The sequence below is a fragment of the Zingiber officinale genome, chromosome 5B (assembly GCF_018446385.1).
Source record: "Zingiber officinale cultivar Zhangliang chromosome 5B, Zo_v1.1, whole genome shotgun sequence".
Lineage (NCBI taxonomy): Eukaryota > Viridiplantae > Streptophyta > Magnoliopsida > Zingiberales > Zingiberaceae > Zingiber > Zingiber officinale.
In genome coordinates this window covers 21,121,293-21,139,627 of record NC_055995.1, presented here as the reverse complement: position 1 = coordinate 21,139,627, position 18,335 = coordinate 21,121,293, and the positions used below count along the sequence as shown (strand labels likewise).

General features: G+C 44.0%; 1 protein-coding gene across 1 annotated transcript; it reads right to left on the bottom strand.

The window, feature by feature from the left end:
• Nucleotides 1-14,183: 14,183 nt before the first annotated feature.
• On the bottom strand, nucleotides 14,184-15,883 carry LOC121986560 (protein DETOXIFICATION 52-like). The gene has a single exon (XM_042540524.1). It carries the CDS (start codon nucleotides 15,840-15,842, stop codon nucleotides 14,184-14,186), a length of 1,659 nt encoding a protein of 552 aa, XP_042396458.1. The 5' UTR covers nucleotides 15,843-15,883.
• Nucleotides 15,884-18,335: the final 2,452 nt, after the last annotated feature.

The following is an 18,335-nucleotide window of genomic DNA, read 5'->3' as shown; positions in this document are numbered from 1 at the left end:
GATTAAGTAATTGTGTGAAGTGTCGGTGGTTCTGAAGATCTGCTAGAGGTTTGCAAGAAAAAAGGTGATACTTAATAATGTTTAATGCATGTTTTAACATTATGATTGATGATTTATGACCACACATGAGCCCTGGAATGACAATTGTGGGTATACACTTAGTCGAACTCACTAAAGATGTGTTCGGGGAGCTCTCTATTGAGGCGATGATGATCTATGAATCATGGGGAAGGTTCTGTAATAGATTGTCGCCCTCCCTTAATTGTCTAGTCGCTCCCTCCACCACATGGGTGAGTGTCTTAGAGATGTGCTTAGCGAATGTTGTCCCAAAATCATGAGAATTGAGATAAGTCTTTCGTCTAGCCTCAAAACGCTAGTCCTCCTTGGCCTTATACATCGCCAACTTGACCTTGGTCGAGTTTAACTTGGCTTGTAGCGATCCCAACAGGGTCATTTGTGTATCTAGTCTTCTATGCTATTCTTGTAACGCCCGTAAATTGCCTCTTTTCCAAAAAAAAAAAAAACATATATAACCCAGCTAGGATTCGAACCCTAGACCTTTTATTTGAGATTGGTTAAAGTTGCCATTAGGGTGATGGTAAAGCATCACATTGGGAACAGGAAACTATTCATTATATGTAGGATATGCATGATGAGATGCTTCAACTTTCACTTAGTATAAAAAGGAAAGGGAAGAGACAAAACACAACTTCTCATTTTCCTTTCTCCTTCTCCATCCGAAACTCCTCCTCCCCTTTTCTCATTTTCGGCCAAGAACCCTAGGTTTCCACCTTTTTGAAGCTTTTCAGGAGGAGATTCTAAGAGGGGGGTTCTCACGAGGATTAATACGCGCGTGAAGAGCGACTCGGAGATTAAGGCATACAAGAGGGGCTTTGTTCTTTCCTAAACCCTAGTGGTATAATAGTAAGATATAGCGAAAGGATGCAAGTACTACTGACCTGCAGTATAAGTTGCTTCGATTATACATGGGTAAATGTTCTTGTAGTAGTTTTAGTATGATTTTATGCATGTTTAAAGAAGATACATGATATGGAATGTAAGATGCTCCCCATCTAAATCTTGGGATTAAGAGCAGGTCTAGAGTATCTTGAATTGCTTCCCATTTAGTTTTGGGGCTAAGAAGCATATTCAAGTGTCCTAAAGTGCTTCCCTATAAGTGAGAGATTAAGAGCACACAAGGTGCTTGTTTAAATGACAATATTAAAAAAAGGAAGTATTTTACTTTAAATTGGCATGTACCGGACACAAGGTCCATGGGTGGGCTCCTAGATCGCCCCTAGGCCCTAGATCGCCTAGTAGTACCTTAGTAGGTTCGGGATTAGCTACCTCAGATCTTATTAAGGATGCACGCAAAGTGGTACAATGTCGGGCCCAAAGCAAGTTTTTTATTATTTTTAATAGTTATCTATTATAAAGTTTCAAAAATTCGTTGTTTGTTAAGTGGAAGAATTCCTAAGCTTGGGAACTTTGGTTATAAAGTGTAGCATTCATGAACTCAAAAGTATGGCAAGATTATATGTTTCCAGTACAAGCATGGTTTTAAGTTTATGTTTTGCATGAAAAATTTATTTAAAGAGCATGTCATGTACATATTTCCGAATTATATGTTTTAGCATGAATTACTGTCAAGTGCAAGCATGTGTTTTCCTACAATCATTTGAAAAGCATGTTTCCTTTTTAATGCACTATTTTGTGAGTAGATGGTACTTACTAAGTATTCTTGCTTATAGATTTGCATTTCCTTATACTGCAGATAAAGGTAAAGGAAAGCTCGAGTATGAGGAGGCAGTAGGAGCGGTGTTGGGTGTGTGTGTGGTGGAACAGTGGAAGAAGACCTTGAAACTTGCCAATACTTACAATGTGCTAAATCTTTATGCTATCGTGTTGTCTTACTCCACTCTGCATGAATTACTACCATGATTTGTTTAAGATGAAATTACTAGTTTGACAGTAATTAGAGCGTCTAAAGAGTTAGCAATCTAATAGTCCTAATCTTTGCTCCACAAGATTAAGAGCTTGAGTTACCATTGTCTATTGAAATTGGCTAAATGTTGCTTACGTTAAGTAGCATTATATGTTGAATACTTGCATACAAATAATTGCTTGCAATGCTTGTTTGACTCCATTAAAATCATGTTTAGAGTTGTTAAAGAATAGATGCATCACTGAAATTCTAAGTACTCAATCAAGGCTTCTACATGCCTACGTCATTTAATAGAAACAAAAATTTGAAATTTATAATGAAAGAGTAACGTTTGCCATAAGGTAAGAAGGGCGGGCATTACAATTCTAATATTGTTAAGTCCTTGGAATAAGATGCAGTGGTTTGTGTAGAGAAGCTAGCCATGTGAGAAGCCCTTTATTCCTCCAGCAAGGTAGATTTTTTATCTAGGTTTGAAACGGCCCTAGCTCTCATAGTCCTCTCTACTCGAAGCTGAGACTCACTAGTTTATAATCAGATTTTCAACCTTTTCTTGTCTGTATAGTGAGACTTTGCTAATAGTTGAGATTCCCTCATATTTTACCTCATACTTGAGAGGTCACTTTGGCCTGAGCTTCAACCTCTCCTTGTAAGATAGTCACTTCAGTGCTTGGAACGAGTACTACAAATTATAATTCTTCTACTCTCGCCCTCTCAAGACTTTGTTGGCACACTCTAAGTCCATAGTGTTGCTGCGGGAAGCATCCGACGATTGAACCTGTGTTTTGATTATATCAAAGGGTCTAAAGTTAAGTTGTCTTGTTATCTAACAAGGTTCATTGAGCTTGCAGGAAAGTCCTAAGTTTTCTTAGGCAAAAGTCCTAATGGATTCTAGGCAGGTGGAAAATCCTAGGAGGTAGTAGGTCCTAGGGGGTGGTAACCCTAGGTGGTGGAAAGTCCTAGCTGTGGTTAGGTAGGTGGAAAACCCTAGGGTGTGGTACCCTAGGTCCTAGGGGATAGTAACCCTATGCTGAAGAAAACCCTAGGGGGTGATAACCCTAGGTCCTAGGGGGTGGTAATCCTAGGGAGTGGTAACGCTAGGTCTTGGGGGGTAACCCTAGACAGAAAGTCCAGTTGATCTGGAGGATCAATCTGACAACAGGTAAACTCTCCTGAGAGGAGTAAGTGAGGACGTGTTCCCCGACGAGGGAACAGTAAGCGTCGGTTTGACCTAGGATTTTTGGAGGAAATCCGAAGTCAGAACCGAGTAATCCAGTGACTGTCAAATATCTATATTTATCTTATTTTATTATGATAACTTTATTTTGTAGCGTATACTTTGTTTGTGGACTAATATACCTTGCAGGAAGGGAGTTGCACAAGAGCGAAGCCTCGGATGAATAGTACCAGAGGCGCCCTCCATGGAGCTTGGAGGTGTCTCGGGTGCATTAGTCGAAGCCGCGCACAACAGGGTGTGAAGGCACCCTCCAAGGAGATGGAAGGCACCTTGAACACTGGATGGAGGGCGCCCTCTATGGAGCTTGGAGGCGCCTTCGAGTGGATAAGCAGTGAAGACGGAGGAGTTTATCGACACTACAGATTCGGCGGGCTGGAGGTGCCTCCTATGGGTACTAGAGGCGCCCTCAATAGCCTACTTAAGGACGGTTTGAGCAGTAGCTAAAAGAAAATCAAATACTTGCAATCCTTCTTCCGTGTGCTACTAACAAATCGATCCGGCGAAGTCCTAATTTTATTCCGACGACTCGAAGCTTTCAATTTCAGATTTTCTTATTGTCAGTATAATATTTGGTAGTGCTTTAATTATTGTATTCTTTTGTAATATTTCTGAAGCTATAGTGATTGCCCATCGAAAGCACTCTTACATGCGGGCCTTGGAGTAGGAGTCGCCATAGGCTTTGAACCAAGTAAATTCTTAGTGTTTGCATTGTTTATTTTTTCGCTGCGTGTTCTACTCAAAATAAATGAATTACCTATGAGTGCTATTCCCCCCCCCCCCCCCCCAGCACTTTTTGATCCTACACACAGCCATTTGGGTTAAGTGCATCCCAAAAGTGAAAAATTGAAAAAGAACAAGGAGGTCTTAGTCCATAAGGCATGCCAATGAAATCTTAGTCCATAAGGTATACCAAACTATAAGCTTATTGCGATTGCATTTAGGGCGTGTTCATCCATGCATACTGACACGATAGATGTTCTTGACTATTCACGAGCCTTTAACCAAGATTTAGCCAAGGGATCTTTTAACTTTAATACCCCATACGAAGATGGAGTAGTAGCCTCCATTCCTTGCTGACTGGGCAATACATGAGATTGCTTAAAATGACAAGGAGGACTAGTTGGAAAGCTGGGCCTTAAAGGGAGAGCGATGGAAGTCCTAGGTGACTTCGAATGAACTAAGGTAGGCGGAGTGGGCAAAGGCACTGGTGCTTTCCTGACCAGCCCATGGTCCTATGCGACTAGTGAGAGCCCAGGTGTAAGATCAGTCGGTCTGGTATTGAAAGTTCATTTAGAACCTAGGATGATTAAAGAAGCGCCTAAATCTTGCGTCGGAGTAAGCTAAGTAGCCAAAGATTCTAGTATTATCTCGACTGGCTGGATATCTAGGGCAATCGCATAAGATGCAGGAGTAAGAAGGGTTGGCCCCATCATAGCAATTCTAGAATGAGTTCGACGATGTTTTTGAGATCTAGGCTCTTTACCTACAAAGGAACCCTTGGTCATATCAGAGGAAGTCCGCTTAGTGGTTGTTTGCTCAGATAGATTCAGACCCAAAGTCTTTGGCAGTGGCCTTTTGTGCTTAAATATAAGTGGAGTGTCTGAATTAGTAGAGCTAGAAGAGGAAGTTCCTTTAGGAGAATATATGGGGGGCAAACAACTGGCCGATGGTGAAGCTTGCTAGGCGTGATCCTTTAGCAGTGTTTCCCCCCATTGGTTCAAAACATCTTCATTCAGCTGAGTATGTTTGAAAAGAAATGCTGGGGTGATAGCCTTCACTACAACAATAAGAAAACATCATAAGAAAAACCTTTACAAATATCTAAGGAATGGATGAAGATTTCCTACCAAAAGTACCACTCAGCCCAAGGTTGACCTAAATAAGTCCAAAAACATATAACAATCCCTCTATGGTTAGCTCAGGTAGGCTGAATTTTAGGCTTCTCAGTCTCTCCAAAGCCTTGTGCAAGGACGAGTCAGTGTGAATATTACCCAAATCTAGGATGGTGGAAAGATGTTGCAGCTAGGTTATGAGGCAAGGCAAAGAAGCTGGGAGTTGAATGAAGAAGAATTTCTCTCGCCATTCACCTTGGGCTAGAATCCTATCAAATAAATCCATCTTAGGATGGGCACGGAAATGAAATAGGTCATCCGTCACTTGTTGAGGATAAAAGTAATGATGAAATAGACATGGAGATAAAAAGAGGTCAAATAAACGAAAAATGATAGTGGCGTCACTTAGGATGCGAAGGGAACTGGGGAGAAGTTGATGAAGTGGTAGATGAAAATATTGGCTAACTGTAATAAAGAAAGAGTGGATAGGAAAATGCAACACCACTATAACCTGTTCCCTAAAAACAACTACACTTTCAGGTGGAGGAATGTGAGGGTGATCATCATTGTTGGGTATAACTATGAAAGTAGGCGTCCCATAGTTGAAATTGAGGTTGTGAGCATCCATGATGCTGAAGTCTGAGGAGCAGTGCATATACCACACATTATCCTCAGCCATTTTTATGAGGAGAAGGAGATGAGTATGGAAAGTAAGCGAACAACGAAGAAAAGCAGCAAAGAAGAAGAAGAAGAAGAAGAAAGGAAGGAAGAAGTTAAAATTCTTGAAGCCTTTGTTATGAAAATCCCTAAAAATCACCTTTCAAGCAGAGCCATCGGATTATAACAATAAATAGGTGGGCTAAAGTCTGGACCATGGGATAGTAAGAAGAAACATCCGATATGGGAAAATACGTGCACTTATAAGAATAATGCACACACACACGTGTCACCCGTAGAAAGCCTACGGTGATAATCGATTTGACAGGTAGTCCTCTCAAAGCATCAACGTCTTTATCGAGGTAAGCCTTATTTTTTGTGCCACTCTCTCAAAAGCCCAGATGGTCATAAGCCTGAACGAGTTCTTAGGACTTGCCTGGGAGAATGACAGGGAAAATAATGAGAAGTCTATCCGAATGCATGCTAGATCGATTCTTAACCCCGAGCGAGGTTCATATCGAACGAACTTAGTCTCGTTGAGCTTCCAAGATTCGATGAATGGTCTTGTAGACTGTAGCCGGCCGGATTTTAGTCCAGACAGACTCGCACTGCTCTTAGTATATCATGCACACTCAAGAAAACACACAAGTTATTGGGACCCAAGTCATTGGGTAAATAAACGTTAAAATAAAGACACAAAGCAAAATTAAAAGTTTGATAGTTCACAAAACAAAGATGGAGTCTTGATCCATGACCAAAGGAAAGGATGATTACAAAGTTAATCATAGAAAATTAGAATAGTTTTGGAAATAGGTCAGGCGGGGCTTTACGGTTTATCCTCTTGCGGTTAAGGAAGTGGACTGGAGGATCGGAAGCTAAATGACCACCTTCCTTTAGTTGTTCTATTGTGCCCTTTGCTCCAAGAAGAAGTGCTTTTCAAGAGGGGGCGATGGACACATTGAACTCAAGTGTTTGGAAAAGGACTATCTTCCTCGCTTCGAAGCGTTAATCTTCTCCTACTCGGTAGGCCTCCAGCTCTACCTGGGTAGCTATTAACTCAGCTGAAATACCCGCTAACTCTGATTCTTTGGTAGCTAATGCGGTCTGGGCGGTTACTAAATCTAAGCATGAAGCATCTTGATCAACCTCTTGGGCCACCAACTCAGAAACTTTGGCAGCTAAGTCAGCGTCATGAGTAGCCTTTTGCTCCTTCAATTAAGAGGAGAGGCAATCAGATTCTACAATTTTTTCAGCCAGCTCTGTCTTCAGATTTTCCCAAAGGATCGTCTATGATTGGAGTTTAGCTTTAGAGGTATCTAGAGCATTCTTTAAGCTAGTCGCCCTCTTAAGTTCAACTTTTACTAGACGTTGAGCCTCTTGGACCTGGGCTTCTAGCCCACTCGACCATTCAGAGGAGAGGGCAGTAGTGGCTTCAGAAAGTTGTTGCTTCAGTTATTCATTTTCTTGTGCCAAATAGTATAATTATTGGCTGGCACTCATCTCAATCACCTAGCTCTGAAGAAAAAGACAAACAACATTAGAAACAGTTAATGTCGAAAGGAGTAGGTTAAAATATTTCACCTAAGTTTGAAAGTAAGCATATTTGTCTGCTAATTCCTTAGGAGTTAGCTTGTTGAGCTGACTTACAACATCCTCCCAGGCCTTTGTTAAATGGCCTCTTAAAAGTAGCTCGCTGGTCAGGGCAGTCGAGGAAGAAGTTATGGCCTGGGTGAGCGACATATCAAAAATGGTCAAAAATTGATAAGGTCATCTTGGCCCGGTAGAGCCCAACGGAGTCTTCGTTTGAGGAGATACAAAGAGAGTTGCATCTATTGGCTCATTTGGTAGGGATATGACCTCTTGTGTCTGGGCAGTCTCTGACGTGGGGCTAGCAGAAGTAAGAGCGGATAGGGTCCGCTCGGAAGATTGTTCTCGTACTTCTTCCTGGATGGGTTCTGCCAAGGTAGGGGATAAGTGACCGGAAGGCACCTCACCTAGGGGTGTTTCTTCCGAGGGTGCTATTTTTCAGGGATTTCGATGTGGACAAGTTTGCATCTTTTGCGTCTTTTTAGAGGAACGCCCTCCCATTCCAAGGGAGGACCTGCAGACATTGGAGATGTAAGGAAAGGCAGTTCCTCTGAAGCAGCAACCATGCCGGACTTAGCTACGAGACTCTCGGACGCCTCACTAGTAGGGGCGGTCGATTGTAAGCCTCGATCGTCTTGTAGTTATGGCTCCTTAGCAATAATTTCTTGCTCTTCCAGGTCGATCGAGTCATCGACTAGTGCAGAGAAAAGGGCATTCGCTATATAAAATAAAAAATACCTTAGTGATAATATAGTGACCAAGTTCTCAAAACTTAAAAAGAGAGTCGGGAAGCTTCTTTTGTATAGGACTCAAGCCAAACAAGTGCAAGAGGCCTTCACGTAACCACCGGTGGATCTTAAACTGTTGACTTCTTAGCTTGGGAAAGTACTTGATATAAGTAGCATTCTGTTTATAATTCCCTATTTCAGGAAGAGGAGGAAGGGAAAATTGTCAATTGGTCGGCTAAGAGGCAGACTTAGGCATTTCAAGGAAAAAAGGAACATGACTTCCAACCCTTATTCGAATAGGGCATGTCTTTGAAAAGACGAATTTTGGGTGAGATTGGAAAAAAAAAACCCCTGGTTTTGATTTTTTGGAATATGAAAATAGAAAAAAAAAAAATTGGGGTGTAAGAGGAATGCTAAACAAATGAAATAACATGAATGTGCCACATGGGGCATGGATTTTGGACAAGATTGGAAAAGAAAAACCCCTCATTCTGATTTTTTAGAATATGAAAATAGAAAGAAATTTTGGGATGTAGGGGGAATGCTAAATAAACGAAATAATATGAATGTGCCACATAGGGCACGGATGGCATTTGGGTCAAACTGCAGTAGAGGAATGTGAAAATACTGACTCACCACTGACATAAATGGAGGAACAGGGAAATGGAGATCGGTTGCTAGCTGGTCCACAAAAAAGGTGATGTGATTATCATGAGGATGATGAGGATGGGTGGTAGGAGAGGGTATGACAATTCGATAGCTTTCTGGATTTCATACCAAGAACAAACATAAGCTTTATCGACATCATCAAAATCCAAAAAGGTCAAGGTGTACCAAGGAGCAAAGGCTTCTTCCGCTATAAAAAATAGGAAGTAGGTAAAGAATGAAGGACTTACTTATAGCCAAAGGGGACAAAGAGAAGAGCACAGGTGAAAGGTTGCTGGAAAAGAAAGTGAGGAGGATGAAAGGCAGAGTTTTGAGAATATGGGCTATTTAGTATTTTTTTTAAAAAAAAACTACAATTCAATTGTGGCCATTGGATTGAAATAACATGTAACATATTGTTGATTTGAACGAAGACAAAGACTGTTTATCTATACAAGGAGACATGCGTCAAAAGTCGTTTCAGAAAATAAAAAGGGGAGCCACGTGGCATCAACCTATAAATAGGCATTTATGATGGAAGTGACAATCAAATCATTTCTATGACCATGCACATCTTTACATGTCCTCAGTAATCTCTCTTGAACAGCTAACTATCGACAGGTAGTTTTTGAAAAAAAATCACTAAGTCTTTAAGGCATAAAGAAGAGTGCAGATTATTAGATGACCTTGATGAAAGGGAAGAGTGGCTAGAAACTAAACTTGGGTCCAATCAATTGGCTATACCTCTTTCGATTATACTTGAAGGGGAGGCTGGTGATACAAGATGTAACAAGAGGACCCAGGAGATGACGTGACCATCAAAGTCAAGATGACATGGCGATCAAGGTCAATAGGAGGGGGCATCCCCCGAATGGCTTCGTCATTCACCCAACATTAATGCTCTAAGGTCTAGACCGGCTGAGGTACAAGGTGGGCAAGTAATGATCGACCGACCTTAATCTGGTTAAATATATAGAGCCCGATTTTCTGTCTAAAAGATAACATGTCTGGTCAGTTGGTAGCCGATCAGGTTTTAAGGCAGTCGACCTTTTAGGTCGACCGGGATGTTGGACCCATCTCACAATCGGCCAGTCATAGGTCGGCCCTCTTGAGGTTTGTGAATCTCTCTATATCTGCCCGGTCGGGTAAGAGGTCACCGAGTCTAAAGCCCTTAATCTCCTATTACTACTCGGACATATTTCCGGCAAAGCACGGTTTATTAGAGGTCTTCCAAGGAACACAAAGCATCCTATCATTTCTCAAATAGATTTCTAACATGACCAAGACATCATAGTATTATTCTACAAACGAATATCTCAATGACGTGCAGAACATAATTGAGCCGCTTAACACCAAGACAAATATAAAGGCGGCCGGCCTTATTGGTTGACCAAGATACATGCAGTACAATACAGAGTCGATTATACAGAATGTAACTGAGCAGTTTAATAGAGATGGTCGGTCTTAAGGACCGACCAAGATATACTTGACAGACAACATCCTAACAACTTGTCAAAAATAACTACTATGTGTCAGAGAATATTCTTTTGGAAGCTTCTTTGAAGACCATCGTGTCTCTCATCCGCAGACTAATTATAACAGCATATTCCTTCAACAGCCTCAGTAATAACAGAAGTTATAAACGACAAAAGAGGTATACATGTGGGTAAGGGGAAGATTCCTCAGAGGACTATTGCATGCCACCTGAGTTGTACACTTCCCTTTAACTAACAAACTCTGGCACACCTTGCCACCTCATGATTGCGAAGGTTATGTGAGGTGGCATATAAAAGGAGAGTCCTCTCCGTGGTGAAAGTACGCTCTCTGACATCTATAACTCCACTCTCAGGCACACACTCCTTACTATTCTTCGTTCATCCGTCCAGACTAATACTGACTTGAGCGTTAGAGGGTCTTCGCCAAGGACTCTTCCTTGATTTTTAAGCACTAACGTTTTGTCGACTCGTCTACTTATGCGTAGAATTGAAGGGAAGCATCATGGAGAAGAGAAAGGTCTTCTGTTAGTCAACCGCCAATCCATTATACCCAGCGCGTCATCTCTGTAATTTTCAGACAGGATCATGTGTAAATGCTAGATTAAATCATTTCGCACTATGTTATTTTAATTATAAGTGATCCCGTCCGGAAGCTGAGTCGGATGAAGGCGGGCCTTGTTGTGCGGAAAGTTGACGGAGAGTCCTCGAAGCGCTAGATGTGCTGGGTGCCCCCCTGGAAAGGTTCCCACGAGTGGTGATTAGGACGATGACACTGTCGCTCTGCAGACACTCAGACGAGTCCACCAGTCGTTAGAGACTAGAAACCAGGGAAAAAGTCCCCGGGTCAGGCCCTCCGACGCTCAAGTCAGGTACTTTTTCTCCAGAAAAATGCAAAGAAAGGATGAAAAGTAAAGACTTAGTGAAAAATGACGAGTGAGCGTACCTATGTAAGGGACAAAGCATCCCTTTTTATACTGCAACTGAGGCTTCTGGAACCTGGTGAATGTCAGGAAATGTCGGATGTCAGGCTTTGTCTGGCGGTGGTCGACACGTGGCTTTCTCTTATAGGCTGGCGGAGGAACCAAGAGGAGTATGAGCCTCCCACCGTTAGAATATTCCTTGACATGTGATGATTGTTCTCTGACAGGTGGTTACGATTCCTTGCAGGCCTATTTGTCATGTAGTGTCTGGCCTCCTGACCCACCTTTGTCTGCGTCATCCGAAGCATGTACATCCCGACCTGTACGAGGGATCTAATTCTTGACCTGCATTCGCTTACCGCTACCCAAGGCATGTATGTTCCGACCTGCACTCTGGACCTGATTCCCGACCCGCATCTGCTTATTGATATCTAAGGCATGTATGTTCCGACCTGCATGCTGGGTCTGATTCCCGACCTGCACGCTGGGTCTGATTTCCGACCTGCATCTGCTTATTGCTATCCAAGGCATGTATGTCCCGACCTGCACGCTGGGCCTGATTCCCGACCCGCATCTGCTTATTGCTATCCAAGGCATGTACGTTCCCGACCTGTACGAGGGATCTAATTCTTGACCTGCATTCGCTTACCGCTATCCAAGGCATGTATGTTCCGACCTGCACTCTGGGCCTGATTCCCGACCCGCATCTTCTTATTGCTATCCAAGGCATGTACGTCCCGACCTGCACGCTGGGCCTGATTCCCGACCCGCATCTGCTTATTGCTATCCAAGGCATGTACGTCCCGACCTGCACGCTGGGCCTGATTCCCGACCCGCATCTGCTTATTGCTATCCAAGGCATGTATGTTTCGACCTGCACGCTGGGCCTGATTCCCGACCCGCATATGCTTATTGCTATCCAAGGCATGTATGTTTCGACCTGCACGCTGGGTCTGATTCCCGACCCGCATCTGCTTATTGCTATCCAAGGCATGTATGTTCCGACCTGCACGCTGGGTCTGATTCCCGACCCGCATCTGCTTATTGCTATCCAAGGCATGTACGTCCCGACCTGCACGCTGGGTCTGCAAGCAGACCTGCTGGTAGTTTCCATCTTTAGTTGTATTTGGCCCACGAGCCCATTTTCTACTTACTATCAGGACTGGGTCTTATAATTCTCTCTTTTGACTTTGGCCACGTAGGTTGGACTTTTGACTTTCCTGCTATTCATATCAGCCCAACTGCTGACCAGACACGTTGGCTAGACTTCTGACCCTCTTGACCTCCTCGTCAGCTGGACTATTGACCGGCCACGTTGTCCTGACTTCTGACCTTCTTGACCTCCGTGTCAGCTAGACTGTTGACCGTCTTGCGGCCTTGACTCCGAGCCATATCATCTTATCGACCCCACAAAATACGCACCGTATCAATAAGCATCGATATTCTCTCTTTTTTTCCATATGCAGGTCCATTGTGCATACAGTAGTGCCGGATGGAATGAAATGCTATTCGGTAGGGCATTCATTTCCTCGATCGATCTCTATTTACTGATAGTTGATTATAGACATATGGTCCTTCACAGTTTGCCAAAATGTAGAGTTACAATATCGTCTTCATCTATAAGCTATTGATTGTTTTCGTCTCGTTGATTCCTTCAATTTCCTCTCTAGAGTTTGAGGTAATCAGTTGATTTTAATACGACTGAAAGGAGGGATTATTCTAATGTTATGCGAGGAAAAGTAAATATGACTGCTGAAAAATGGCAGGGTCATCGATGGCTATCAGGTGTTGGAACCTTACAGCTCTTTTGCCTTAAAGTTTACTTTGATCGTTTGGCTTTAAAACAGAGAAGATAAGCATGGCCCATTAATAATCCTAACCGAATGGATGCAAAGCTATTGAATTTGGGGGCCATACTGTGTGTTAGCTTGTCACTAAGTTGACAGCTAGTAGCACTGTGTGTTAAATAGACTCACCAGGTGCATTTAAAGATCCACTCAACACGATCGGCACCCAAATCCAAAGTGATTTTTAAAAGTAGTTTGGTAGTTAGCTAAGTCATTGTTAGCCACAATTATCCATGCCATCGCATATTAAATTAAATGAACTCGGTGATAGTGCTCTTGAACTGGGCACGAGAGTGCTGTGTCTCGGTAAAACTTTAAAATTAAACTGTCCTACAAGTAGCCAACGTGACGCCAATTCGGCTGACATAAACAAATTGAGAAAGAAATTGAATGTGAGATGTCACGAGAATGAAATCAGACAGTAAGGAGGCTGAAAACAAACCTGAGGTCTACGTCTGACGCGGGTCGTAATTAAAGAGTGAGTATGTGTTTTCCGTTTTTTGGTCAAAGATCAGGCTGCGAGTCATTTGGGTCTATCCTTCCGCGATGCGATCGATCTCATCCATTCGTGCACAACGAACCTCTATGTCATGCTTCTCGTCAACTTGTGACCGTGAAAATGAATATGTAGTGGCCAGCAATAGGTGAAGCAAACTAATGGAGGGGGGTGATGGATATGTCCTAACAGACTCGAGGCGATGAGACATCGACGGCATGCATGGATACAACGAACCATCGATCGATGTAAATATCGTCGACGTAGTTTGCTAATGACTAGCGTCGTGCTGTGTCGCAGCAATTGGGAGAAACATGGTCTAATTTAATTAGTTGGATAGCTCCAAATGACAGGGTCTCTTTCTTGTCTCCCAATCCAGCTGATAATTATAAGCTAAGGGAACATCCATATATATGTATGCATTGTTACAGTTCCAACGCATGCAAAATGTAGTCACTAGGCCAACTTTAATTGTAGATGTTTTTTTTTTCTTTTGTTTTTTTGACTGGTCGACTCACATGAATCCTCTGAGATTTATAGTGATGCTGATATCTTCGAAAAGTCCAATATTATTAAATCATCCGACACAAACGGGGACGAAGTTTAACTAATTCACGATGGAGAGAGCAATTGATATCCAAAAACATGATATACAAATTAGCTGTTCTTGTCTCTTTATGTAAAGTTATAAGGCTTTATTAGATGCTTTGACTCCAGCAATTAATTTTTTTTTTTTTTTTAACAATCGTCGAGCAGTGCAATTTTGCAATGAATTAATAGATAGTAGTAACCTTTTCTAGATAGCCGGTTTCATCTTCTCCAACTCATACACCTTGATCGAAAACAGTGGCTCATAATACAATCTGCCCTCTTCCTCCCGGTACTGAGCCACCTGTTCCTTTACCTTCACTTCCTCCAGCACCGCTGGCTCCGGCGGAGCCGAGACGGCTGCGGTAGCGGTCGCACGCGTCAGCAACTGGGCCCGTTGAGCCTGCGCCTCCCAGTCGGTGGTCCCTACGGCGTGAAGCATGAGGCCGGCGCAGCATACTTGGGCCGCGAGGAGGCCCATCCACAGCCCGACGAAGCCCATTCCAAGCCAGAATCCCAGTCCGACGGCAACCGGCATCCCTACGAGGTAGAAGGCGCTCAGGTTGACGTGCGCAGCGCGCGACGGGCGCGCGCTGCCACGCAGGACACCGCATCCGACGGTCTGCGGGCAGTTGCCGAGCTCGCATAGCCCCACGATCGGCAGCGCCGCTGCCGTCAGCCGCAGGATGTCAGCGTCGTCGGTGAACATCTGGCCCCATCGCTCCCTGACAGCGGCGGAGAAGCACATCGCGGCGAGGCCCATGGCGGCGGCGAGGAGCACGGAAATGGTCGCAGAGACGCGCGCGCGCGCAGGGCGGTCGGCTCCGAGCTCGTTCCCGACGCGAGCAGAGACGCCGAAGCCGAGGGAGGATGGGAAGACGTAGACGAGGGCGGTGGTCTGGATGAGAACGCCCATGGATGCGACGGAGGCACGGGGGTCCGGGAGGAGGCCGCAGAGGAGAATCATAAGCTCGTACCACCACCACTCGAGGCACACGGAGGCGCAGCTGGGGGCGGCGAGGCGGGCCAGCGGGCCCCATCCCGAGAGGCACTCCGTGGTGGGCCCGAGGGGCACGAGCGGGAGGAGGCAGAGGACGAGCGCGAGGTTTGAGGCAGCGGTGGCCGCGGCCACGCCGGGCGCACCCAGGCCAAGGTGGATCACGAGGAGGAAATTGGCCGGTAGGTGGACGGCGGCGGCGATGGCGGCCGCGGTAGTGAGCGGCCGAGTGACGCCCTGCGACCGTAGGTAGATCCGGAGTGGGTGTATGAGGGAGAAGCAGAGGAGGTCCGGGAGCGCGAACAGGAGGTAATCCTGAGCCAGCGCGGTGATCTCCGGGTCCTGCCGGAGGAAGAGCAGGATCCGCGACATGTTGAGCCAGAGCAGCGCGATAGGCAGCGAGGAGCAGAGGAGAAAGAGAACGGAACGGTGGAAGGTCAGCCTCATGAGGCGCGGCTGGTTGGCGCCGAACGCCTGCGAGCAGAGCGGTTCCATGCCGAGCGAAAGCCCCGACAGGACGGAGTAGCCGGTGATGTTGGCGAAGGCGATGGCGAGGGAGCCAGCGGCCAGGGGGAGGTCACCCAGCGAGCCCAGGAACAGCATGGACACGACCGAGCGCACGTAGAGCAGCAGCGCCGTAAGCGCAATGGGTAAAGAGAGACGGAAGAGTGAGGCAGCTTCCTTCAGCATCTCCTCCGGCGGCGGAAACGATTTCTCCTCACCGGAAGTTCCCTGCTCTTTAATGTCATCGCCAAGCCTCGATTGGCTAGAAAGACGAGGGACTATAGCGAGGTAGATATGGCCGGGCGAGAGAAGAACATTCTTCTCGTCGGATGGGGCCATTGAGACGGACGGCGTCGTGTTGCGCATCGCGGCGGAAGCTGCTGCCGCTGCTCTGTTTGCGCAATGCTTCCTTCGGTTTCCACTGCCCACTGTGTGAGCCTTAACAAGAGGCTTCCTTAACGAGCGAAGGTCGCTTTAGATTGGTGACCTGTTAATACTTCAATTTCAAAATTAATAAAATCCCAGTGCATGGAATTGAATAGCTTTTAGATTTTTTTTATTTTCCATTTATCAGGTGACCCTTCTGCTACAAATCTAACAATAGTATTTAACAACTTCAGACATGGTGCGATCGATGATCTTTTTGTAACCCGTCCCCTCCTCACCGGGGAGCTCCTCCATTTTGATCATGCATGGCCCAAAATAGACCGACCAACCACTCTCTGCCAAAGCCAATGAAGAGCTGCCTGGGATGCAGGATAATTAACAGATAGAATTTGTATTAATGAACAATTGATCTAAAAATATTGAATTGGTAGATAATTCACTATCAACATTCTATGATTACTGTCACTCATGGATAGCCAAGCAGGGACTCATATTAAATTTAGATGGCCAAAATTAAAAAGGCAAGGATGGCACTGTCGCCCTGTTTTGCCCATATAGTTTCGTAACCTGTTTCCATCCATGTAACTGCTCATTCAATCCTGCAAAACTGACGTAATAATTGTAATCTTCAATATTATTGCTCAACATAAGTCACTTATCAGACGTTTGCTTAATTCTATTTTCTATACATTTTCATAGAATTATATTTTGTGCATGTAATTATAAAAAAAAAAAGAAAAACTAGAATGATAAAGAATTGTAATAGGTTGCAATCAAAGAGCTTAACACAACATTATATGTTGTGTATTCAATTAAGTTGATTTGAGTGTGTGTATATATATGGTGCATAAATTTTACAGAGGCTATTTGCTTAAAATTGAGATCAAAGAGCTCATAAAGAATAAATGTTTGTGCTTTTGCATCAAATAATTAATTATTTGGTTGACCAGATCGAGTAACATAAGATCGATTAATGGATCAACTATAATCATTGACAAAGAAAACTTGTTGGTCAAGCACTATGATATGTTCGAGAGTGAGTCGACGAATGCTGGAAAGATAATGCTCATGTTGACTAGATATCGACTGAAGATGATGTGGATCTCCGACAAATTGAGTCTGCAACCACAAGTAGTTAGTGCCAAGCCAGGGAAGGGTTCCCAACGATAACCCTCCGACGCTCAAGTCAGTCATCGGCGACAAATGAATGAAGAATGAAGTAGAGAGAAAAGAACAACAACATAATTGTAGCTATAGTAGTAAACATACCTCCGTCGAACTCTGGGGTCCTTATATAGGACTTTCGGGAGGCACGTGCACACTTCCCAATGTGCACACGCTTCTCAAAGCATACCTGGAAAGGATGTATCAGAAAAGCGTGTCTGGCGTCATACCTTAACAACCCGAGCATATCCCTGACGTGACAGTGGAAGCTTCCACTGTACGATTCTATGTCTAACCATGCCACCGACCATGCCACCTATCAATGATACTGGTCCCTAGGGAGATCTCATCAACTGCTCCTTTTGTCTTTCATTGAGCCGAGCAGGAGAGCCGCTCACGACAGGTCTACTATCCGGGTGATGCAATGGTCGGGCCGAGCGTCCGCTCAGCCAATGCTCTACTACCCGGCTCCCCCCATTGGGCGAGGGACCCCTGTCTGCCGGGTCGAGATTACATCCACAGTTTAGCCGAGCGAGACGGCCGCGCGGCCTTCGTGCCTCCCTGCTTGAACTTTATGAGCATCGGAAGCCCGGTATCTGACCGAGCTGTCAGAGTATCGGACCGGCTACCCTTCATGTTGACTGGGAAGGTAGCTCGCCCGATCAGACGCCTGCCTAGGGCGTTGACCACTTTGACCTCCTACCAAACGAGTTCTATCTTACCACCGGATCACACTATTACTTAGCAACCAAACCAAGTTGTTTAATTAACCAACAACAAACAATAATCGTACGTAGATATTTTTTTTATAGGTTTTATGGGTAACTCAAATTGGTCATTAATATAATAACAATCTACATATTTATACATTACAATTTATCATATCAAACTTATTTTGCACATTCTTTTAAGGTCAAAATGTTTATTTTAGCTTACAATTTATGTACATGTGGAGATAGAACAGATAAGCATTAGTTGACTAAAATCTCTAAATTAGAATATCATCCTCATTTGAAGTAAATGGTATCATTGATATTTTATTATCCCTTTCTTTCTCTCTTTATTTCTTCAACCTAAAGTAAGAGGACAAATTTGACTCACAAAAGGGTTAAATATGAAAAAAAAATGAAGAAATAAATTGAATCATTTGTATTTTTCAAACACATAGCATATGATTTCTATAAATTTTTTATTACTAGTGCAGATAATGGACGTATAACATCTCTATCAAAGGTTAATTCTAAAGAACCGATGACCTAAAATTTGCCTTATTTTTTTTATTTTTATAAATTCTTTATGTATGCCAAG